At 37.5% G+C, this 26,531-nt stretch overlaps 1 protein-coding gene across 9 annotated transcripts in view; it reads left to right on the top strand.

Moving 5' to 3' along the window:
• Positions 1–26,531, top strand: part of DLG1 (discs large MAGUK scaffold protein 1) — a 149,528-nt gene that overhangs the window by 4,431 nt on the left and 118,566 nt on the right. For all 9 annotated transcript variants that reach the window (XM_058843757.1, XM_058843763.1, XM_058843756.1 and 6 more), the window contains exon 3: positions 10,233–10,399. In XM_058843757.1, coding sequence (XP_058699740.1) covers positions 10,233–10,399 — 167 coding nt within the window. The remainder of the gene's footprint in view (positions 1–10,232; positions 10,400–26,531) is intronic.

The following is a 26,531-nucleotide window of genomic DNA, read 5'->3' as shown; positions in this document are numbered from 1 at the left end:
GGAAGGTTCAATGTGTTGAATTTCATTGTATAAGCAGTCTCAGTTGTTACTTAAAGTCCTTTCACATGAAGACCTGCCTTGAAAATTGTGCTTATGCACTGGTTCTTCCTAGCACTAAACAACCAGTGTAGGAAATTTTGAATAAAAAAATGTAGTGGTTTCAAACCAAAGTAAACATGAAGGTGCTTTTAACCATAGTTTGGATGAGCCTTATTAATTGAACAAAACATATTGCAAATGCTGTTAAATACATTTTTTCATCCCAGAAAAGTAAGTCCTGTCTCTGGAAATTTTGAAAAAAGCTGATGATTGCATAAAATAAGTTCTTTGTTTAGGTTTCTCAGCAGTGTGATTTGGACTGAAAATTCTAGGAATATAAAACTTAGTCTGCAGATTTCTCATCTCTGTCCATATTGGCTTTCTGAACTAAATTAGGAAAACAACCCTAGATTTTAGACTGAAATAGATTGGATTGGGTCAGTACTCCTCAAAGCTGGTCTGCTTTGGAGTGGACTGACCACATTCCTGCTGCCTGCCGTGTCTCAACTCAGCTGCATGTGGCAACTGGAGCTTCTCAGTCCTTCTCACTCCTCACTTAGCTGCCTTGGGAATATTTCCTATACTTGCTGGCTAACTGGCAATCAAGCACAGTTAAACACAAGCTCCTCTTCTGAATTGAAACAAAAAGTACTTGCTCTTGGGGAAACCTCAGATAGAACTTTTATTTCAGCAGTATAGTTAATAGAGCATGGGCCACGATGACACAGTTAACTCTGCAAATCTGCTCGGGCCATCCCATTTTCAAAGGTTACTGAAGCCTTAGTGCCTTTCAGACTCTGCTGAATAAGATTTACCTTAAGAATCCAGAAATTCTTGACAGTAAGTTGAGGATCTTGTTACATAGTCAGCCAATATTGCTGGGGTTTATTATTATTATATTTTTATTAGAGGAGGGTTTAGGGGGAATTGGATCTTCTGTAACACTACATAGTACTGAAATTGTTTTGCATGTGCTAAATAGGTTATTTGCACATTGAAATCTTATCCTTGCTTCGTTTTTGTGAGTTTTCCCCCAGACTGCAGCTTCTGTGAGACAACATCTTTACTCATATTTGAGCCTGAAATATCCATACAGTATAATCCTTGCAAATTGGAGGTGTTCAATGACTTCTGGACAAGTTTCCTAAGGCTTAAAGTATGGTTGTGCTTGCTTTGGTCTCCTTTGAATACAAAAAAATTGGTCGTTTTTACAGAAATTTGACTTAGGGTTGTGTTTACAAAGGTAGTTAAGTACTTGATTACTTTCATCCAGATGGAGGGAGGATAAATATTTTAGTTGGTGTCCAGATGATTGGAATGTTAATTCAGTCGTTAGTATGTTTCTGCTGTGCAGTTTGTCTGAATGTCCCAGTCTTTGGAAGAACTTCATGTCTTACTCTTTAAGGAACCTAATAATAAGTGAAATAATCTCATTGCTCCTCCTTTTTTATTTATTTTATAATTACTTACTATTTTGTATGCAATGCAGTTTGATATCTAGCTTGCTTTTTGAAGTGTTTTCCACCCTGTATTGTGTATATGACAGGGCAATGTATTGAATTTTTGGGATTAGGTGCTGCTTTTGGTAGCCTAAAATAGCAAGTAAGTAGTAAGTTGAGTAGCTACTGGTATGCAGATAAATAGTATTGTGGCAAAAGTTTATCCTTGTGGTATTTCAGTGACTGTGTATTCAGTATTGAATAGCTGCACTGTAGGATATATCAATTGCAGTATTCTCTTCCCAGGGTTACCATTGAAAGGGATCTGCTGACAAAAAACCTTGTCAATAAATCTGCTATTCATTCAGGGGCTAAAAAGACAGTAGAAATTTTGAATAATTGGTGTAGTTTCCAGGTTCTGGGAAAGTTTGCCCTCTGGCCTGTCCTTGCTTTATTTCCCAAGTTCTTTCACCTCTTTTGCCTAGGTGTGCTGCCTATATCCTCCCATGGTTTTGTCTGTGTTCCTGGATTTGCTCCTAATCTCCCTCAACATTTACTTCAGTGCTGGGTACAATGTAGAGGAAGGGGAAAAGCATGAGAGGATATTTTTACTGATCTTAGTCCTGCTTCCATGGTGGTCCTAGCAGCAAGGGCAGATCATCTACTTCAGCTCTGCAGCTGGAATGCCATGTGCCCCCTGTGCATCTGGTTTCCCTGTATTTTGAGAGCTTGTTTTGATGCAGGGGGAAGGAGTCTTCAAAGAAACTGAACTGTAGCAGCTGACTAGGAGTCTCCTGGCACAGATGGTTTCCTGAATTATAACTAGGCCGAATTTGCAAGATTGTTAAGAGACTGCAGAAGGTGTAGGGCTGACACTAGAATAACCTCCTTAGCTTCATGCTCTTTCCCCAAGTTAGGGGAGGCTATAAAGCTCTTTGGTAAAGCTTTTATAGGAGTCTTGTCATGTGTATCTTCCCAGCCATGCCCTCAAAACAGCTGACTTATTTTGGCTTGAAATGAAAAAGTCAGCCTAAGACAGAGAAGCAGCAAGGAGAGAGTGTTAGCAAATAGTAAAAACACTGCAACTTTTGGAGGTTTTCAGAAACTTGTGTTAAAATTTGGCTGCAGGAGACACACAGGTGTTAGTGCTGGAGGAGATGCTACTCTGTGTCACACCTGGCCTTGTGCTGCCATCGCTGCCACATAATTACTTTGGAGCCTGAGCTTCCTGTAGGTAGAAAAAACTAATGCTTGTGCTGTCTCATCTAAGCAAAGCTATGCACCTATATGGAAGCTCAACTTGGAGGGTTAAGTGAGCTCATCCCAAAACTGGTTTGATTTTTTGAATGCGTTTGTCTGGTGAGAAACATCATCAGTCCTGTATACTGACATTATCTAGGGGATATACTACAAATAAGACTTAATAGTAAGGTTTTTGTTGCCACTGAAGACAGTAGTAAATGCATCCTTTTAAGAAAACATTACTCTACAACTACATTGTTGTAGTGGCTGCAGGCTTGCTACTGGTGTTAAGATATTTGGGGAGGGTGGATAGGTGGGAGTTCATTTTTAGTTTGGAGGCTTGTTGTTGTTTGGGGGGGGTTGGGAAGTTCTTGGGGGGGTTTTTTAGGCTTAGGCTGATGACTAAGTGTGCATGAGGCAATAATAAATCAGAAAGTTTAGACAGCAGAATATTGCATCGATTTTCATCTGTGTGTGACAGTTTTTTCGTACCTTCATTCTGGACATAGAAGACCCTGTGGGTTTCTGAAGGAAAATTAGATAGATACAATGTGAAACGTTTTTTAAGGGAAAACTGGATGTGACACATGGTATAGTTGACATGCTGGTGTTAGGTCATAGATTGGACTTGATCTCAGAGTTCTTTTTACCAACCTAATTGATTCTGTGAAGATATGGTGAAGGACGGATTAGTAAGCAAAGACAAAAATATGAATGAATAGTTTGGAAAGTGTAAATGGTCTGGCTGGTAAGGAGTTGGATTTGTCTGAGTGTAAAAAGCAGCTGGAGGAATAAAAAAACCCAATTAGATTAAGCACCAATTAATGAGAACTGGAAGTAAAAAGTAGAAAATAACATCTCCTGGAATTTGAGTTAAGCAAAGAAGTGTGTGCGGAAAGGATGTTCAAAGGGTAGGACACAGTTACTGAAGCTGGTGCAGGAGCTGGGGATCAGTAGCTGGATGCTGTAGCTTGCGGCAAAGGATCTTGTAGAACAGAACGTGTAGTCAGAAAGCTGCACCATGAGTTGCTTCTTAAATTTTTCAGCAGTCTTTATTGTGTGCAGCAGTTTTAAAGAAGAAATAGATCCCCAAACAGCCAGCCCTGAAAGGGGCTTTACAGGAGTTGTGATGAGGCTGGTTTTCACTTCTCATAGTACAAATGCAAACATTTATTTTTGATCAGGCACACACATACACCATGACAACACAACCATTAAATACACAAAGAGAATGCTTACTTAACTGTGGTCATTGGCATGGTAAACAGACATGAAGCTTTTCTTCGTCTTTGTATTTTTTTGCTGATCACTAATCATGCACTTTTTGAGTTGTGCTTTACTTGTATTAAATGGATATTCTTAGCTTGACATAGCAGATGTAGTAAGCATGCATGATTGAGTCTTCCTTGGAGTTAGTAGGAGTTGCTTTATGACTGAAGAATGGAAATCTGTAGTGTTGGCAGACTCTTTTGCCTGTTCTGACAGTGATCATGGCTCTGTTTTGTCTATACATTCATTGTGTTGGGCTGTTAAAAATTTGGCAGATACCATTTATCTCAAATTGCTCTGAACTGAAATAGCGTGTTGACCTTTGTTTTCTTTCTAGTAGTTTTAAGACTTAAATTTTTAAGTGATTTGGCAGGAAGCCCTAAGAAATAAAGATGTCTTTCCCTCCCCTCCTTGATTTAGAGAAGTACTTAATTTATAATGGGATGGCCTTTTCCTGGACAGCCCACAGGCAGTCAAATTCTTAACAAACCTGTTTTTTCAAATATGGGTAACATGATAAAAACAGACATTTGCATGTGCTCCATTTAGATGAACAAATGTCTGAGAAGAGGCAGACCAATGAGAGATGACAAAGGAATTGCTTACATGGACTAAACTGAAATAGGTCAATTTCTGATGGAATTCATAAGCTCCTTGGTTGCTTGCAGGTCTGAGGGAGGGTGGTGGCTCTGAGAGGTTCTCCTGAACAAAGCTGGTATTGAAGAGCTTTGTGTGGTAAAGTCTCTATGGTGATGCAAAGTTATCTGGTGTTTTGCTGCCTTGGTGGCTTTGTCTGAAATTGGTTTGTTCTGCTGTTGAAGATCTGTCAGAAAAGGAGCACCTGTTGAGTGCAGGATTAACTAAGTAGCTGAAGCGTGTAAATCCTGGCCGTGCTGCCACGCAGAAGGATCTTGACAAGATGAGGAGATGGGCTGACAGGAACCTTATGGGGTTCAACAGGTAGAAATGTAGAGTCCAGCACCTGAGGAGGAACAATCCTATGTACCAATACATACTGTGTGTCATCCAGGTGGAAAGCAGTGCTTCAAGAAGAGATGTGGGGGTCCTGGTGACAAAAACTTGACCATGAACTTTCAGTATGCCTTGGGGCAAAGGTGGTGAACAGTCTCCTGGGCTGCATTAGACAGCCAACATTAGAATTGCCAGCAGGTAAACCCTCCCCCTTTGCATTTTAGAATGCAAAGCATGAATTTAGATTTTAGAAAATCATGAACAAACAAAAGAAACATGAACTTCTTTAATTAATTCTTGCTCGTATGCAAAGCTGTTAACTACATTAAAACTGAAAACCTTCAGATGGGGATACAATTAATACAGCATACACAAAAATTCACATATATTGTGGAAGCAGTTTATACCTTTGTACAGTGTGTGATGTAAGGACGACAGTTCACTGGTTTACATGGACAGTGTCCAAAGCAGTCTGTTGTAGTAAATGTGTTACTGTTTAAGTTCATGAAATGCTAAGCTTGTGTGGAATTTCCTGGCATTTATTTAAGAAAAACCATCTATAACCCACAAATGGTCAAGATACTTAAAGTGCAAAAATGCAAAGCCCAAAACCAGTGGGTTTCTGTGATCATTGGAGGAATGCATTCAATTTAAAAAAGAATAAACCACAGAATCATTTATATTGCAAAGGACCTTTATGATCATTGAGTCCAACCTTTAACACAGAACTGCCAAGTCCACCATTAAACCATATCCCTAAGCACCACACCTACAGGTCTTTTAAACACCTCTTGGGACTCAACGATTCTCCTGGACAGCCTGTCCAATGCTTGAAAACCCTTTCAGAGAAGAAATTTTCCATCATTTCCAATCTACACCTCCCCTGACATGGCTGAGGTTATTTCCTCTTGTCCTAGTTCTTGTTGCTTTGAGATGAACACTCACCTTAACTGCAACCTTGTTCCAGGTAAATAGTAAATGCCAAGGAAATTTAATTGGTTCCCTCTATACCATAATAAAAAGGTTCAGTGTCAGAAGTCTGAAACCAACATCATGTAAAAAATTTCATGGAGTTGATTGATGCTTGTTTGAAAACCAGGACATATTTGAAAGATGGTCAGAAAAGAATAGGGCATGGGAGACTGAGTAAAGGGAATCTTTCTCATGGAGGTGTGCAGTGTTGACTGTTTCTTTCTCCTCATGGTTACGTTTTATTGAGGTTATTGTTTGCTGACATAGTCTATGCTTCACTCTTCTTTCTCTACTTTGCAGTTGCATTTGAATTTCATGTATGTACTGTATATTTTATATATGCTGGATGTTCTTTTTTCTGTTACCCCTGAACTTTTTTTGCCCAGTTCTCAAGGTTGGCTTCCTTTAACCAGTAATTAGCAGTTGCTGAGTTTGTAGACTTCAGGCCTCTGATGCCATCCTGTGTCTTTGTTTTCAAGGCCTCTCTTGTCATGCTATGCTTTTGCTCTTTTATGCAGCTTTTTATTCTGGGGTCATAGGTAATCCATTCCCTAGAGAATAACCTGTTTTGTTGGTATATATTAGCTGTTACACACAACTGTAAATTTGTAATTCAGTCTGTGTGTGTACTTCTATTTATGTACAGCTTTTAGTTAGCTTTGGACAGTTGTGTGATGTAACACTGAATGATTTCACATATATTTGCGTATACTACTTACAGAGTATATATAGCAAATATTTCTGTGTGTTATATACAAAAATATTATAGAAATAGGTGTTAGGTCACACAGTTGTCTGAAGCTAAGTAAAAGCTGTGTGAGTTAGATGAGTCACCTGGTCTTTAGATAGTTGGTGGTAGAGTTGGACAAGCTAAAACAAAGCTCTGGGCAGGCCAGGACAAGTGCAGAGGCCTGGTAATTCACTTAACACAAGACCCATGGCCTGTTATGAGTAATGCCAACACCTTGTATGTGGGGTTATACCATTCCCTTAAAAAAATGCTGTTTTAGCTATCCCATCTTTCACTTGCTAAGTTACAGTTATTGAAATGTTCATGTATAAATGAACACAATGGAATTTTTTAGAACATACACTGATCTTAAGTTATCCTGATTACAAGTACTCCCCACTGAATAAATAGCAAAAAGTATCAGGCACTGCACATACCAGTACAAATGATAAGCAGAGGCTTTATGTTTGATTTCTAAGGAGCAGGGAAGAAATTGATCTTAAAGGGTGGTGTCGTGTTGCTGGAATCCTTGTCCCTGGAGACAGATTCTTCAGACAGAATTGATGTAGTCTCTGGAAGTGCCCTCAAATATACTTCAGAAAATAAAAGAATTTGTTTCTACAGTTCTGCTGTTCTTTTAATTACTGTGTTGTGGTTTTTAGTGAAGCTGGATCTCCCTTGTAAAGTGGATTTAGGTTTCAGTTTGTATTTGGCAGATAACTTGTTTGCTTTAAAAGTGAGCAGTTTTAGCTTCTGGCGTATCAAGTTACTGGTGAACAAGTCTGTTCAAAGAACAAAACTGAGATGAGTGGAGAATATGAGAAGGGGTGAACAATACAACAGCAAATTTCTTTTAGAGTAAAAAGTCCCAGTTTGTCACCATTCCTTAGCTTTTCACACTACTAATAGGCTAAGAAATAAAATTTTCATAGAAGTCCTCCATTGCAGAACTGGTGGTGTGTCACTTGCTTTGTATAGACTTTTATTCTTTGTGCTGTCAAACATATTTCTGATTTGCCCACTTAATGTGGTTTTACTTGTAGGCAGACCAAATTCCAGGATGGTTTTCTTTGTTGCCTACCATTCATCACTTTTTGTCACTTTGGATTCCTAAAACTCTGTGCTCCTATTCTTCTAGTTTCAGCTGTTCTTTTAATGTTCCCCTCTAGTTTCTGAATGTTCCCCATCCGTGTTTTCTTTTAGTGTTGTGTGATACCTGCTCTGAATCAGTTTTCTGTAACTTAGTTTGAGATAGAATCTCTCTTTTGAATTAATATGTGAGAAAAATGCTATAATATGAAAATAGCACATCATAGTTTGAAGAGGGAATCTGACCATAAATACATCTAAAACAGTGTTTTACTACCTGCTATTTGTAATAATTAGGAAAATGTTAAAACTTTTCATATGCTAATGCATCCTCACATCATTAACATGTGTTCAGTACACGTTCAAGTGTGTTAATGTGTTGAAATATTTTTGTGAGCTGATACTATAGCTTTAGACAAGAAGAAGGAAATTTTAGTTTAATTTAGTATGGTCTAGATTTCTGGATTTATGGAAGTGTAATTGTCAACTTTTATTCTTGTGGACCTAATGTGCTTGGGGTTCCTAGGTGGCTTGCCTATACTTGTACATACTTAATGTTTGCATTCTGAGTAGTAAAAATGGAAACTGTTTTTTTTTAGAAGGTAGATATGATCTTATAGACACCAAGTTTCTAGAAACTTTGTGGATTTGGAGCAAGTCCAGGATAAACAGAAACTAATCCCTTGTCTTGCCATCTTTCAATAGTGAGTCTATTGTGGTGTCCTCCATAGAGAAGTGGAGGTGAGATATGGGAAATGCTGTGCTTTTTGGAATGAGAGTTCTGCAGGAGGAATAAATGGCTACCTCCGCTGGCAGAGACTTAAAAGAATAGTAGCAGAATTGAAAATCAGTGTCCTAGATTTCTGCTGCAAAACAGTTGCACAAATAACCCCTTCCCATAAATAATGTAGTGATCTTCCTGGCTTGGTTGCTATGGATTGCAGCTATAGAATCAACTTAAACCACTGTCTATTTTAATACACAAAGTACTCTCTTTTGGGGGGGGAAAAATTTACTGGGTGTGCTTGATTGATGTATTGATGTTAATGCAGCTACAAGACAAATTTGCAACTGAGGGAGCTAATGTGAAAGATAGATTTAAAGGCAATTTGTATCTCTTAGGCTGCTTTGCTCCTCTATATCTAGGTCACTTAACGTCTTCTGCAACCCTCACTGCTATTTCTTCCAATCAGCAGCACTAAGAGCAAGTATAACTTTAAAAATTAATGTAAGCTGTTGGTAGGAATCTGACTCTTGCTCAGAGGAAAGATACAAATGGAATTTGAGAATTTCAGTTTTCTGAACTGGTAGAGAGCAGAAGTGCAATGTCTAAAAGAACACATAAGATTGGCATGCCAGCAACAGTAGTTGCAACTCTTAGTTGTGTGGTCTTTAGTGGGAGCACTCTGTAAAGGAGTTGGTTATTCTGGACTGTTGCTGGAAAGCTACAAAACTGCAGCTTAGACTCCTTACTCATGGCTGGCTCCTATTTCCTATGGCTTACTGTGCCTGTATGTTTATCTTCTATGAAGTTGGTGCAATTAAAAATTGAGAGTTTGCAAATCTGTTTAGCAGATTTCTTACTTTGAATAAGAGACTAAAAGCTTTACATGACAACTTCTTCATTTGTTCGCCCTTCCCTTAGCCTATACCATTTCTGATTTTTTTTAAATTTTTTTTTTTAAATGTGTGTGTTTATGGATATGATTGCAGTTGTGGTAGCCAGTTGGACACACCTGTACTTCATAGGAACATCTTTGGTGCTTCTTTGTATTGTTATTTTTATTGATGCTTCATGGAGTGAGTAGGATGTCAATAAATAATGTAATATAGCCAAATTTTTGTTTCCCAGAAGTTTCCAGCTTAGTGTTCAGGGTTATAGAAAAATCTGTTAATTAGTTCATAACTATGACTCGTAATTCATACTGTTAAGTTTCATCCTATTTCTGGTACTTAGACTGAAAAAGCAGATGATGGCCTATCCTAATCAATTTTCCCTTTCCTAGCTTGTTGCAGCTTCTCTCTCTCTCTTGCTGATTTCATCAGTATACTTCTATTTCCATGGTAATTTAATTGAAACATGTGCAAAATAGACCTTCTAATACTGCCCTTGAGCAGTAGATTTCAGCTAACCAAAGGCTCCATTAGTTGAAATAATGTATACCAGAACTTGAAACATAGACACCCATCCCTTCTACTATTCCACTGAAGTTTTTTCATGTGCAGAAGCTGTTCCTGCTGCAGCTTGGGCTCCTGGAGGTGGTGGCAGAAGCCCAGAGTGAGTGGGGACACAGAGACTCTGTGATACAGAGCGTGAGCTGTGTGTGCTCTGGGGGAGGTTCATATGACTGTGGAGATCCCTACAAATTTACCCACGACAGATGAAGACTTACCTAATTTGTTTTGCAGGAGAAGATGTAGTCAAAATGAGAATGGTAGAGTAACTAGCGAGCCTAACCTCAATTTTTTTACATGTTTAGATATTCAAGAATTTTATGAAGTGACCTTATTGGACAATCCAAAATGCATTGATCACTCTCAGCCATCTGAACCAATACAGCCTGTGAATACCTGGGACTTCTCCAGCCTTCCAAGCACAACAGTGACATCAGAAACATTGCCAAGCAGCCTTAGCCCCAGTGGAGAGGTATGATAAAGAAATCTGTTCTATTTTTCTTGTTGAGACTATTAGTTCGACATTGTTCTTGAAGTTTCCTTCATTTTATAAAATATTAATTTTCAAAGAAAATGTACATTATTAAAATCAATAGTCATAGGGCATTTAATTATTGAAATGTTTAATAACATGTATGCATTTTGCTTAGTCAAAAATTTATAAACTTGTTTGTCAAATGTACCATTAAGTGACCATTAAATTGGATTTATGCTTTGATTTTGGAACCTCACTGACAGGTTTAGTATGCTTTACACTCATCCATACTTGTGACTCTTGAGTCATTACTTCATTAATTATTTGGGTAATTTGAGGCTGTGTCTTTCTGGCTAGTAAGCTTTTCAGTCTGATCATAAGAAATTCTCTGCTACTTCTCTATGCTCTGTAAGGACTTGTCTTTGAAAACTATATGCAGCCAGTTGTCACTGGTGAATGGTGAGAAAACTGATCAGGAAAATGCACATTGATGTATATTTTTCACTAGAACAAAATCTCCCTGCTCATTTTAAACTTAAAATGTTGCTTGAATATTTTCACATCAGAGCTTTTATTTGACCCCAAAGAGGTGAACCTAATTCAAAGTGTGCCGTGGAAACTGGAGAAAGTGTCTGAATGTCTCAGTAACTGAAGGCAGTGTGCTTTGCTGATCCATTGTCATGAAATGATTGTAGAGCTCAAGAGGAGCACTGGGAGAGATCAGCCAAAGGACTGGTGCTGCAGCCTGTAGGGAAGCTCGGGAACTTTTTAACAGAATACATAAGAGACAAGAGAGGGGGGATTTAGATTTCATTGGTACAGGGAATGATTCTACAGTTTTTTGGTAGCTCCTTGAAAGTCATAAATAAACCAAATAATAGCTGACATAGTTATTGATGACAATTTTGTCAAACAGTTTCTTTCTCCTGTGGTAATAATTCTTGTGGTAGGAAGAAACCATAAATGGGCTAAATTCTGACTTGAGTAGAACTTTTGGCATAGTTTGACAGGCTGTCTTTTGAGATAATATATCAGGTAAAGTTTCTCAAAAAATCCTGGTTTGGGTTATTAGTAGAAACATTCTGATTAAATTAGAAATTGAACCATGGGAAGAGAAAGGTATGTTGCTGCTTCACCACCCAAGACTAGAATGAAGTCTTGGGCAGTTGAAGTAATTAATCAAGTAATTAAAGTCCTACATTTTGACTAAACTAATAGAAGTTGAATAGTTAACAGTTGGTTTCTCAGAAAAGGTTTAGGTAATTTTTGAATCTTCAGGTGAGTCAACCATGGCATGGTAATAGATGAAAAAAACACGTTATTGACATATGTATGGTGTAAAACTCTTCTGCTTGATCTGCATAAGGTTTTGCTGGAGAGACTGTCAAATTTGAGGTACCATGGTGTGAAGATGATGTTTAATTTCAGTGCTTAGAAGAGGTTGACATGGAGGATCTGAAGTCTGGAAAGAAGTGAAGATTAGGAAGATTTGGTGCTGCTTGAAAGAACTGAACACTTAACTGGGAAAGAGAAGTTTCCTGTATTTATAGAATGTGAAAAAGATAATATTTTGCTCTTATACCAGATGTGCTAGACTTACACTATAGAAATAGACTTACAAAAGCATTTTAAATATTTTCCTGAGCACCAGAATAGCACAGTACATGGCCAGTCTCCCTTACTGAAGGTCTGTTGAGGCAGCAAAATGGTCTTAAAGACCTTAAATGTTTTGGGGTTTTTTTTTTCATTCCTGTAATGCATCTAGGAACAGTGTAATGGAATTGAGGATTCATGTCCCTAACAAACGATTTTGTTATTAGTAAATACATTCCAAATTCTAGCAGCCTGGACTTGAAGCACGTATTTGCTGCTATGAGATTTGTCTTAAAATGTTGCCACTGTAGGATGTTTTGTGCTTCCCCTATAGGAGAAACGGATGTCTGAAGTGGGGAATAGTGTGTGATGTTAAATCTAGGCTTTGTGTTATTTTTGTGTGCTTTATTATTCTCTCCCAGCCCCCCTGCAGCAACTGTTTCTAGCGCTATACAAGTGTAGTGCTGTCCTTGTATTTTTCTATGTTGTAGATGAAGGTGTGACTTAATTACAAAGTTGCATCTTTAGTTTTTTTTCTCATGTGCAATTGAACTACCAGGAATAAAAAGGCCCTGTCCTTGACACTGCACAGTGACAACATTATCATGGCAAGGTCATGAATGCATTGAAAGGAAGAATTGCCTGATTTGGGAGAGCTCACCAGAGATGTGTCTGTTCTCAGCTGCACTGTTTGCTTCACCAGTACAGCCTGGTGGCCATGCTAGTGTTACCTAACAGAACCTGATATGGTGTGGTTTACTTTGGTATTTTTCTAAGTGGCCTGGATTTGAACATTTATGACAGAGCTACCTGTCTTCCTTCATGTTTTTTGTCTTGCGTATCATGTGAAAGTCACGATTGTTTGACCTTCAGTAAATGAAGATCAGGTTTTGGATTTACTTCCAGTATTCAAAAACATAGCTTCATATATTGGTGTTGATCCCAGTTCATGTGAAACTGAAAGCAAGCTTTTCTCCAGTCTCTATCACTTACAGGAAATGTTATCTTGAATTTCATTAGTTAGAACACTGTTTCCATGTTAAGTTGGAAGGTGAAAAATGGTAGTTTGGTGTTGGTTTCAGTATACCTGAATGTCTTAGTTTAGCTTTCAAACATATATGAAAATTGTTATGTAAACAAATAATCTTGTACATTTTTATTTGCCTTGATTCTTTTTTCTTCAGTGACTAGAGTTTGGTTTTTTTTCTTTATATAACTGCTAGGCAAAACTTTTCCCTCAATATTTTAAAATTTAATAAAAGTTACAAGGAGAAATTCTCATGTATTCACAGTTTATATTCCACATACTTGCTGTGTATAGTATGTGAAAATTTATATTTTAATGCTTAATGCTTTTTGGTTCCAGTAATACTTTTTTTTTAACTACTTAGGATATTAAAAAAATTATTTTATATTTGGTTTTAATTATCCCAAGGGCATAATAATTCCAGTACAGCATGTGTTTAATCGAATGATTTGTTTTGCTTGCTGAAATTTACTAGAGACTGGGGAGGACTTGGGTTTAGTATATCTGATTTTGTTCATAGCTAGCTTTTTAAAAATAAATTTTCACTTTTCTGACTTTCAAGGCTGCTGTCCAGTTCAGTGTTAGTTCATTAACCAGACACAAGCAGATTGGCATGCTGTATGCACTTTGAAATTATTTTAACTCTATTCTGTGTCTTGCCAGGCTGGTGAGTCCGCAGGTGATACGGATGGAATGTTTTTTTTCATGCTTGGATATTGTTAGCCTTTGAAATAATGTATTTCAGCCTGTTTCTTTTACCTTGCTGGTATTTGCTGGTAGTTACTGTGAGCCAAATGAATATTCTTCCAGCTGACACTTTGATGGTATATGTGAGAGTTGCTTGAGAATGGGAATAGAATGCTCCCCTAAAGAGATTAAGGATTGAGTTACAAGAACTTTCTACACAGCTGACTTTGGGAATGACTTTTTAGCAATGTGTGCTTGTGTGTGTACATAGAATAGCGGTATACAAGCTTAGGTTGCCTGAGGACTTCTCATGACACGTAGCCTATTTCTGTTTTTTCCTTCCTGCTCCTGAATCCAAAGACTGGAGTTTGAAATCCCCATAGGTTGTGTATTAGAGAAAGAGATACAGATTGCAAGTTTTCCTGCTCACAGCAATCTGTTTTATTTTCCACGCTCTGTTAAATAATGTTCCAGGAAATACAGTTTTATTTGTTTCAATCTCCAGTACAAAATGATGGGGGGGGGAAAAAACCACTAAAAAAGAGGGAGTGATTCAAGACAGTGATAAAGCAGGAAAGGAATGTTAATCCTTTCAGTACTAGGAACTAGTTTAAAAAAACAAATGTATGCAATCTGAAAAAGACGAACGGTTCATACCTCTCCTTGTGTACATTAAATACTGAGCTCTAGTGTGCCTGGCAAAGCGAGCAAATGTGAAAGAGGATCTGGGCTCTGTGTGAGAGCAGAGCGCCTCGGAGCAGCTTCTGTGATCTGTGCTGCCATCTGTAGGTGCGACACTTGGTGTTTGACAAATAGGCGGTGAAACTCCAATCACTGGAAGAAATCTCTGACCTAATTGAGTAGTGTATTGCTAAGGAAATAGTCTTGTGGCATTCCTTTTTATCTTTAAATCTGTAGGATATGTTTTAGTATTTTAATTGTTTTAAACTAGAGAAGTTAAGATGCTTACTGTTTAACTTGAATTTAAAAGCAGCCACAATAATTTGATTTTAGGTGTTGAAAAAAACCCCACTGAACAATGCCTCAGAGGAAATTTTTTGCTTTAGGACATGGAACTCAATCTGGAGTCTCTTACAGTTGGATGAGGACACCTTTGTATTTAGTGGGTAATGGTGTCTGAAGGACTTTGGTCTGATCTGTGGTTTTCCCAACTATCTGCACATGCCCATGTGTTTAGTGTCTGGCATGTAGAGACTGGCTAGCTCACTCTCTTCTAGGGCCTTTTGCCAAATTATTTTCTCATACAAAGAAAGCAAAAGAGGAAGTAAGGAAACAGCTGATAGGTCTGCAATTTCAACGAAAATTTGACGCCAAGGCAGAGTGGAAAGGAAACTTGCTAAACATCTTGCAATTATAAAATAGCTCAGTATCACCTATGAGGTCAATTATATTGTGAAGGATTTTAACCAGCTAAGTCTTGAAAATCTCAAGAACTGGAAATGCAAAACTTTTCTGGTCAATCTATTACAATACTTGACTATCCTCATGGTGCAAAAGCTTCACCCTATTTTTAATTGAAATTTCTATTTCAATTTATTTGTAGTTTCTAGGGTTTTTTCATCATGCAACATGGACTTGGCTCAGTCTTCTGGCTAGCCCCACTGTAGGTACTGGACGGTGATTTCAAATTCTGAACTTTTTATCCAAGCTTAAACAAGCCCTGTACCCTCATCCTCTAAGGGTCAAGGCTTCCAAAAATCCTCTCAACCGTCTCAGTGGCCCTCTGCAGAACTTGCTCCAGGTTATCAAAATCCTTGTATTGGGGTCCCAAAATAGAGTGTGGTGCTCCAGATGCCCTACTGAAGTGTCAAGCAAAGGGGAATAATAGTTTTATGTTACTACTGGCTGTGTTTCTGTTAGTGCAGCTCCTGTTTGCCTTCTTTGCTGTTAAGGCCTGCTGCAGGCTTGTGTTCGCTTTGCTCAGGATCTGTCAACATGAATATTTTGAAAAGGGATAAAGTTAAACTAACCTAATTTTCACCTGCAATATGGGAATTATCTTTGTTTACAAAGCAACCAATAATGTCTCCTTAACCTATTTAAATTTTTGATAGTTTTGTGTAACTTCTTAGTAAGATAAGCTCATGTAGTCTGGAGCAAAGTGTGGAGGGAGGACAGTCCTTTGACAGGCTTCCTCCTTGCAGATCTGTCCCCTAAGATAAGACAAAACTACTTAGTTATGGTGACTAAGCCGTGGACACCTTCCTTCTTTGGGACCCCATGTTATCGCCCTGTTAACTATTGGTCATTTTACCCTGGTCTTAAACCACTGGTCCTTTTCCCAATTCTCCCCTTCCCTATAAAACCCCAGCTTTTGCTCAGTTCAGGGGAAGTCCATTACTGGCCCCCTTCACAGAAGCCTGCATTAAAGGACTCTGCAGAATGCTACATGGCCTCCCATCTCTCGTCTACACGTTGGTTGGGGTAACACCTGAGTGGAGCTGGGCTGATCACAGAGCTGAAATCACTTCGAAAAGAGCTGATCACTTGAAGCCTCAGACTGAGCTCATAAAGGTTACCCCCGGCTGGAAACTGCCTGGAGACCCCTGAACAGCTGTTCCTTGTGGGACCCCATCCAGGATAGTCGGTGGCGGTGCTGGGGTCAGACAGACCTCCAGAACCGGCCACCAGCAGGAAAGCATTTTGGATGTCTGGTTCCTAGTGCAATGAAAAAATCTGTGTTTAATCAGTAGCAGTTTGTATCCAGAATGTAATGGTACATGAAGCAGTTAATCAGGATCTTAGTGGAAGTCTTGTGAGGAGATACCTGCATATGTAGAGCACATTATTAAAGTACAGGATGCTCTAGTTCTGTTTTTCTGAATTTTAACTCCAATATCTTCACCCTCACTTTCTAAAGTCATTCTTACCTGTTGTATTAATAAGCTGTTCTGGTGAAAATCCCTGGCATATTGTACTATGTTCAAATACCTTCTTTGCCTTAATATTTATAAAGATTCAGTACTGGTTAGCTTGATGATATGCTATGTCTGATTGTTGTGTTCCTTGTTATTGTACTGATCCTTTATGTCCGTATCTGTATGTGTGTATTGCCCGTTATTTACATCGACTCCTTCTCTGCACACATGATGTGCTTGTTTGATTTTAGCAGCTAGTATAGTCCTGGGTTACTCAGGACCTTCATTGCTTACTGTGTATAAACTTTACAGTGAGGAAATGGTATTTGGCTTGCTATGTATTTTGTCTTCAATACTTGAAATCCAGGCTGTTTGTACAAAGAAAAGAATGTAATTCTTGAACCAAAGCTGAAAAAGCCTTCCAGAGATAGGCTTCTGGTCAAAGTGAATTCAAAAGCAAATAAACAAAATCCCCATGCTAAGTTCAGGATGTATACACAAGCAGTAAAATCCTGCTATTTCTAATTTTCTAAATTTCAAAGTAAATAGACAAATTCACTTAAAAAAAAAATCTAATTTTTTAAAATAAACTTGCAATAATTACATCTTGCAGCCAGATTCAAAGGTAGCTATATAAATGATGACATCTTACACTTTTACTTTCTTTACTAAAGTAGCTGGGAAAATGCTTGCAGATATGATAGTACTTGATCTTTACTGAGTCTTTGATATGTCTTCTCAAATATGCTGAGGTTGGGCATTTGACATTGCCTTGTGAGGCTGAGCTGAGCCTGCTTCTCTGGTTACACCTGTGACAGCTCTGTGCTGTGTGGCTGTTCTCATAGAATCTAAGAGCAAATTAGCATTTAAATAACCACATGCACTTTTATATTTGTGGATAGATGAAGAAATTATTTATCTGCAAAATCAGTATTTTCCAAAGCATTGTTTTAATTTGCGTGATTTATTTCTGTGCATAGTTTATCTGTGCATGAATTTTCCTGTATTTAGTTATGTGGTAGCTTTGTAGATAGAATCTGCCACACTGGAAAAAGAATGAGCCTGTGAAGATACAAAAAGTGACTGCCAAACGTAACCTGAAAGAATTCATAAATAATTCAAGGAAAAAACCCCATCTCTTATCTTTGTGTTTCTCACATGAGAATCATCTTTTGTTTTTTTTAATTTTAATGCCATGAATAGTGGTGAATGGAAGTGCATTTTTTTCCTTCTGGCCAAGCTGTATAGAATAGTTTTTATTGGTTGTTATGGAGATCACTTGGAGCTGACAGGACAGAAAGATTTATTTTTAATAAGAATGAATGACATTGAAGAAATCACAATGTTTCTCACAAATTCAGTAGAATAATAGCTATATTAATGACTAACAGCACTATGTGAAAACATCTTACTCTTCCGTGCATGAAGGGATGACTTTTCATGCATTTCATGATTATGATTCAAGTTTTGGTGTGTTCTTTAATATCTTTCTGTTCCTTCTCACAACACAATTAAAAGGAAAGAGGGCTTAAAATTATTTTATTAAATTGTTCAATTACAGTAGTTTTACTTCTAGATTTTTTACCTATTTCTCATTTTGAAAAGCTTTCTTCTGATCTCCAAAATTTAACACATATTTTCTCATTCAAGGAGTTTTATGATTTGTTTTCAAAATACTGTATTATTTTTTCTTATAAAAATGCTAAACCTCCAGAATGTTTGAGTCTTGGTCAATATTTTTTGAGTGTTTATTTCTTCTATATATATAGTATTTCCAGTGAAAAGGCTGCAGAAACTGCTTTTGGGCTAGGAAATACTTTTTTTATGCATAGTGCTCTTATCTTTGGGTGCTTATCTCTCTGTACACTATATTTATGGAAATGTATATTGGTGTTTGCCACGAAATCTTTTGGTCTACTGGTATGGGATTTTTTCCCCTGTGTGTGGACACTGTTAGCTGGAGATGGGTCTTGAGAGAACCATGTAGAGTTACCTGAAGGACTTAAAAACCATTGTAGTGGTGCAGTGCTTGGTAAAGGGCTCTAATGTACCTTGGTTGTGCATCTTGCTCCCATTTGTGCAGCATGCGTTACTGCATTTCAAGCACACTGGTTCAGAAGTGACTTTCTGTCTGCTCTGAAGTGTTTAGGGTGCTTGTTCATGATGAGCAGCCTGATTCACAAATCCTCAGCAAAGAAATGCCTTTTCCTCACCTCTTTGGGTAGGTCTCTTGTACATCTCAGTCTGCACTGGCAATTTGAAGGAAGTTACATGCTTGCTATGACAGGACTAATGGGTCTTGGGTCTTGTTGGAAGGGTGGTGGCAAGTGGGAGAGGAGAAAAATGATGTGTTAATGATCCTCAGTTCTAAAAGGGTTCCAAAGAAGGCAAGAGAACAAAAAATTGAGAATAAAAGTGATGGATTCTAAACATAAGTTAATTGTAGCCAGGATTAATCTACAGAAGCTTAATCTTGTACCAAGGCAGCCGAGACAAATTTCAGTGATGAGCAGGATTGGTAATCTTTTGCCCTTCATGGACAGAGCATGAGGGAGAAGCCAAGTTCTATGTGTTATTGGGGTTCCTAGAGCTGTTTGTGCAAGAAATGTACATTTTGACTGACTGCATGTCTTGTATTAGTCATTGAAGATGTTTCTGGCCTACACACTGGACATGTGCCAAGTTACCTAAAAATGCATTTCTTTAGTTTTCCTTAACTCTTTGGATACTTGCAGTTAGTTAATTTCTCTGAACCTTACAGTCATCCCAAAAGAATACTTGGGAAATGCAAGAATTTCTTTGTGAGATACCTTGTGTGCATTCAGCTATGAAAGTAATCCCTCCCTCCCTTTTCTGACACAGGAATGTTTCATCAGCTTAATTTTTTGGGTTTGTTTTTTTTTTTGTTTTTTTTCAAAGTTAGAACTTTTAGCCTTCTGTCTGGGTTCAGCCAGTTTCAGCAGTCCGAAAGATGTGTATATTTCCCACTGATGCTTTGCAGCAGTGAGAACTTCACCTAGGTAGTCACAGCAGAAATTCTTCACAGATTTTATAGACAGTGTGAAAATGAAAAATATCTCTAGCTTGACTTGGACATACAAGGTAAAAATCATTGTCTTAGTGGTTGAATGGTGTAAGATTTATCTTTAAATTCCATTCAAGTTTGTCCTATAAAAATATCACCTGCCCACAAAAAAGAATGTGTGATTTTGCAAAGATTAGTTTCCTTATATGCCAGGTCACCCCTTTCCCCCCCTAGCAGTGCCCTTCCACACCCCACCACTTCTCCCAGTATATATGGAAGAGCTGGGAGCAAAGTTGCAGAAAGTTTAAAGGGAGTGCTCTAGATACACAGTATATTCTAGAGTTGTTTTGATGCAAAATACAGTCAGTTGTATGTTTTGGGGTAAAAGCAAAATGATGCAGATAAGATTGAATAGCTTGAAATTACTCATTGAATTTTTTCAATATATTTCATTGTGTTTGCAGCAAAGGTGTTAGTGGGGGACCTAATAGGACAAGATAGTGGGAACTGAGTTATGAGCTACTTTCAACGCCTCTTGTGGGAAATTAATGTTAGAAGGTTCTTACCAATGTATGGAACTGTCAGGTTGGTGTTTCAGAGTACACAGGAGGTTGTTTTGTGCCCAGGTGTTAGATTTTTCCCAGCCGTGCTAATTAGGCTGAGAAGACAATGCCTGTGCATTCAAACTTTGCCTTGTCACTGCATTACAGCCTTACAAAAGGAAATGAAATTCTAGGTTAATTCAAGGCTCAAAATAGCATTTCTCTAGCAATATGCATTACTCTTTCCTTGCCACTTTCTTCTCTCCCTGATCTACATGGAATATTCCATTCATTACTGCTTAGGAAATCAGATATTTTGCAGTCTGCAAATGCTGAAATGACGTTAGGGGAGAAATACTTGTTTGCAACCAAAACTATTTTTGAACATACGCTTCATTTTAGAAATTGTAGCCAGCTAAGAAAAGCTGAATTGAGATTTTTTGCTGTAAAATAATTTTGTATTGCATTTCATCAAATGATTCCCTGTGATGCTCATGTGTTAGGTAATCCTGACAGAGGAGTATATGAAATAGAATACGAAGAGGTACTTAACTGGTATGGAACAGGATTTGACATCTTTTGTAGAATATTTGCAAGAATACATTTAAGTTTTTCAGACATAGATAACCAAAATAGGCTAAGAATTTTTCATGAAACTTAAAGCTTTTGTATATTAGCCTGCTGCTTTTTCTCTACGGTGTTTCTACCTCTGAATGAATCCAAAGGGAAACCTGGCACTCACTCAACTGTTTTGACTATTAAATAAGTGTGCTTTTTCTCATTCTGTTGAGATGGTGTTTAGCTGTGACTGAAAATAAACCTTTTAAATGTTTGGAAATATACCTGCTGTGCTGAAACGATGGATTGCTTATGCATTGTAACAACAAAGGTAAGACGATAAAGCTTTTGATTAATGCCTACAATTTTTGAAGTTCTTGTTGAATCTTTCTTTCAGTTTTTACCTGTATGAAAATACCTTGATGGTTTTCTAGTGTTGATCTTTTTTAAACTTTAAATGGCACAGATCGTCAAAATAAATTCCGTAGTTGTTGCTAAGAACAATCATAGATGTTAATGCTTTGAAGAGCTAATTATGCACATATTGAAAAGTGTAGTAGAATGATTTTTTCCCCCCCCTCTCATTCTGCAGTAAGGCAATCTTTTGTAAAAATTCACTCTCTTTAAATGTGTTAAAATAGTACTTTGCTTTTTATTCCAGAATAAGAAATACCGAATGATGTTTTACATAACGTTTATCAGGACATGTTTAAAATAATCATCAAAGAGAAGAAGATTAATCTGGCAAGTCGTGTTAGGGATGGATATATTTCAAGATGCTTTATTATTTTGACATCTTGCTGCTTTGAGATGAAGACACCCTTAGTGTCATTACTTGTGTGCTAGGATAAAGTTTTATGTAAGTTTGTTTTTAATGCGGTCCACTTGTAACTGCTAAAGATAAAATCTGATTTATAAACATAGTGCATTAGTACTATGCTTGTGAAACACTGACTTTGTGAGTTTGGTTTCTTGGAGGCTTTTTGTTTTCCTTCAAGTAATAAAATTATTCAGTATTGCTCCCCTTTCCCTGGATGTTGAGATAGTTGCTAGTTTAAATTTTTTTTTTTTTTTTTTGGCAAACTGATTTAACTTCTAGCATTCTTCTGGATAATTTGAAACCATAAAACTTGCTTATACAAACTTTTCCTTCTAAATAAGTAGAATAAAATTGACTATCTTTGAGAATATTAAGTGAATTTAATGATAGCTTTTATAAAAGAAAATATGCTTTCCAGGTATTTTGACACAAGGAAGCAAAGGCTGACTGGAATGAATGAAATTACCTTGTCTCTTGTTAGCAAAGGAGTCTTTCTGGCATCTGAACTGCCACAGTTCTTTTGAAAATTAAATATACCCTTTTAAATCATGTTGGAGTGGTATTAATTTGTGGTGTTTCGGCTTTATTTATTTTAGAATATTTTGTTTGTACAGAGATTGGGATTGGATCTTGATTGCTTCACTTCAGTTATATTGATATGTACCTTAATTTTATTTTACTTACTTAAACAAAGGCAGAGGCAGAGCTGTCATTTTTATAACTCAAGTGCTTAACTTTAGTTTATTATGTGCATTTGTTCACATTCACATATCTACTTGTCTAAGAGTAGAAAGACAGTTTATATGGAAAGTTAAGCCAATAGAAAACATTCTGTGAAAAAAAAGTTGTTTTTTAATATGATTGCCTAGGTCTGTGGGTGCTAAGAAAGTAAGACTGCTCACAGAAATGCTCACAGGAATGTTGCACAGGAGAGGGAGAGATCATCTCTGCACAGCGCAGACTTACATGGGGTTAGACTGATGGTGCATTTCCACCTGGAGTTATCAGCACTTCACCCTTCCTGCCTGCTTCTTGTGAAGTTTTGGCCTCATTTAACTAAACGCTGCTGTAGTTCCTTGTAGCATCAGCTGAAGCTGTTTATTTAAAGTGGGGCTTAGAAAAGAACTGTTTGCTTCCCTGTGTACCTGGGTGTACCTATTTACTTGGAAATTGTAGCCTAATGAAAAATACATTCCTTGGTTTTGTGCATAAACCTATATTTCAAATCTCAAGAAAAATAATAAGGCAGTTTTGAAATCATCAGTAATGTATGATAGGATTAGTTAAAATGTTAAATGCTTCCCTTTTCTCTACCTTGAGTGGAGGCATATTTGAAAGAATTCATTGTTACTCTTTATTTCTGACTTGGGAGGAGAAGAATTTGGCCAGTGAGATGAATTTTCTAGTGGATTTGAGAAGTCTTTTGTAATTTGCTCTGATATTTCTGTTTTGCTTAATTGAGAATTCAGATCTAGTCACAATAGATGAACAGGTCCTTAAACTAATTTCTGTCCTGTCTTCAGAGGTTCTAAGTGGTTTACTTTGCCCAAATCTAGTGCAAAGAACACTGATTAATACAGTATTTTTTCCTCCCTATGTGGGCACATTGGTTGGATGTAGGTAGGCAAATTTGCATCACTGCAACCATGGATACTATTAAGAGCAGGCACGTGGGCTGAGCTTACAGTAATGATTTTTATTTAAGTCACAGTTTTAAATGAGTTCATGGCACTTAAAAATACAGAATATGAAAAGTCCTTGATTTTTCCAGAAAAAACAATTTTTAGCAGTCATTCTTAACTTTGTTCCATAGCATACTTCCAGTAAAGCAGTTGAATTTAAAATGACAGTGATCTAGAATAGCTTTAAATAATATATTTAGCCTGACAAGTATGAAAAAACAACTGATTGGTACCATTTTTATTTCAAAATACTAAGAAGCATCCTGCTTGGACTGCTCTAGAGCAGTATCAGTGTGGTGCAGTCCTTGTTTCTGACAGTAGCCAAACTCCAGTATTTCAGGAGAGGAGAAATATATAATGCATCAATCTGCTACTAAGGGAGAAAGGTGAAGGGTTTTTTCCTAAGTTGTAAAACTTAAGCTGTGAGATCTCATAAATTCTGTGTCTGAGCTCATGATGTGGCTGCAAGGTGCCTGACCACAGGAGCACAGTTAGAGCAGTGTGGCTGGAGTGGGGAAGGTGACACTGGGTTGGTGTGATTCCTGCAGCTTTCCTCTCTGGGCTGTGCCTTCCACTGTAGTTCAGAGTCCCATTGTTGTTATAGTCAGTTTTTGGCATATGCCTCAGCTTAAATGAATTGTGCATAATTGAATTTGCACTGAAAGTGATCTTGTCCAACCATCTGCTTAAAGAAGGGGCAGCATCAACTTAGATCAGGTCACTTAGGGCTTTGATTTGGTATTGTAAGCCCCCTCAGCCTGTCTCAGTTAAAGCAGTCTCTCCTCCTGTTGTGCACAACAGGAGCACAGTTTTGTTTTCTTAATGTCTCCTGTTAGACATGAGAAGGCTGATATCAGCTCCCAGTGCCTTTCTCTGGGTGAACAAGCCCAGTTCCCTGAACCTTTCTTCACTGTGCTTCAGCCAAGTGACCATCTTGGTGGTTTTTCACCTATATTTGATCCTATATTCCAGGTCTAACAAGTGTTTGAAGAAACATAAAGTGAGGATTCAATGCAAGTTTTAACCTTTGATATTATGTACTGTGTGCATAAAACCTGAAAGCTTTAATGTTGGTAGAAAATAAAATGTAAGAGGCAATTGTGTGAAAATAGAAACAGTGAAAAACTAAGCTTTTATGTGTAAACTTGATGGAGAAGTTATTTGGTGGGCCCAGAGGAATTCGCATTCTTAAGTGGAAGAACAAAATACAGAATTCTGATTTTAAAATTGTAGATGAGATGTAAATGAGTTATATGGGCAATTTTTACACTGAAAGCTTAAGAAATACTTTCAGTACTTAATAGTACACAACAGCTCTTCCAAGTTGGCACATGTGAATGATGTGTCATAATGGGTTTTGGCCAAGGACTTCATTTTGCCAACATTCCATGTCCTCACTAAAAAGAAAATTGCTTTCCAAACATATTTGATTGGATAAATCATAGTCATCTGGTGAGCCAGTTGAATAATACTAATAGTAAGTCATTTGACTTTGCTATGTCATCTGGTTACAGTGTTGAAGAAAAGGGTGCAGAATTAGTCATAAAAGCTTTGGGAAGTAAAAAAATGGTGCAACTCTAATGTTGGCAGCATCCACAGATGGTATGATACTGCTCTTGCTTGTAAGTTTGATGTATAATGCAATGCCAAAGAAGCAGCTGCCTACTAGATAGTTGGGAAGTGTCAAAATCGAGGATGGTTGTCTGCAATCTAAAGGATTGGCCAACTTTCCTGTGGAATAGGAGACCAAGTGTGTGAGGAATGTTTGCCATATTTGGTTTAAAGGATATTTGACAAAATCAGTGAGGAATACGTGTTGAGAATACCGACCTTGTGGTCATGCCAGGAGAAATGATGTCCAACTGCCTATATTTATGGTTGTGAATAGCCCTTTAAAAAGTTTTTAATATACAGGATAAACTTAGGCAGAGGATCATGCTTCTAATCTCTTCAGGGCAAATAAAGAAGCCCAGTGCAACATCAGATAGCTGGTGATTAATTCTAGAGGTTGTAGCTAAAGAAATTAAGAAATACCATGTTTTGGATTCTATGGAACTGAAAGTGGTTTCTCAGAGTTTTGAAGATGAATGTTTCAAGGTGATTACTGATGACTCCAGGAGTGATGCAGGTGGCTAAGAGTGATGATGGAGGAAATGATGAAGGGACCTCATGCAAAATCTGAAAAGCTGTATGATGAAGTATGAGATAACTTAGACTAACTTAAGTCAAATCATTAGTAGAAGTTTACATTCTTACTGTGTATTGATTACAGGATATAATAAGCTTTCTGCATTTAATTTCTTTTTAAGGGAGTTCTCTGGATTTCAGAGTTCTCTTTCTGTTAATATGTTATTTGATATTCTCCCAACTAACAGCAGTTTAAGACTCAAGAACTTCCTGAGCCAGAGGCACTTGCTGTGTAGTATTCTTTGGCTTTCCCTTACATGGATTATCTACTCTCATAAAAATGCACATAGAATAGAAAACAAAGGTATAAATCTGTGGTGTTTGCCTCTTACACAGAGCTTCTTCTAAGTTAATCTTTGTTTACTTGTGTTTGCTTGCTCTCTCTAAATGGCTGCAGGTATACAGGGATGTTTAATTGATAACCCAGAAGTTAAGAGGATTGTGTAGTTATTCATGCTGGCATTCAATGATGTTGGTATTTGTTTGAGTTTGTGTGCTCCAAGAAACTGGATACCAGGCATCCAAGATGTTTATATGAAGCTGATAAATTTTACATGAAGGTCTTGTGTTATTGTGTGTGTTTGTACTTATTTCTCCTTCTGCTTTAAAGCAAAAAGCTGCTAATTAATACTAGAAATAAGTGCCAAATGGGTTATATTTAGTTATTGCACCAGGGAGACAGACTGACTCTGAGAACATGGTGTGGAACTTGCTTAGACTGGAGATGCTGAATACAGTAGTAAAAAAGGAGAATTACCTTCTGAAATCAATCCTACAAATAGTCCTTCAAACCATTTTTGTAACTCCATTTGCCTGCCTGGAACTGTGTGGATTTATTTCAGAGGAGCTGATGATCATAACCTGAGCAATTTTCCAGGTATTAATGGAAGCAGAGTGAAGCATTCATTCCTGATTTTTGCTTTGCTGACCTCATTTACTTTGGGAAAAGAATTCAATCTATGGCTTCATGAGTGACTGTGAAATCCTGCTGGTGCTGCTTAGAATGCTTCTATCCCTTTTTGTTCACTGCTCACCTGCTAGGATCTCTGTATGTTTTTCTGCAGTCTGAGTGAAAACAGCTCATGGAAAAGTCAAACAAGCACTAGAGCTATTGAAAGATAGCTGCTGG

Source organism: Poecile atricapillus, chromosome 8 (genome assembly GCF_030490865.1).
Source record: "Poecile atricapillus isolate bPoeAtr1 chromosome 8, bPoeAtr1.hap1, whole genome shotgun sequence".
NCBI classification, from domain to species: Eukaryota; Metazoa; Chordata; class Aves; order Passeriformes; family Paridae; genus Poecile; species Poecile atricapillus.
This window is presented reverse-complemented; position numbering and strand designations above follow the sequence as displayed.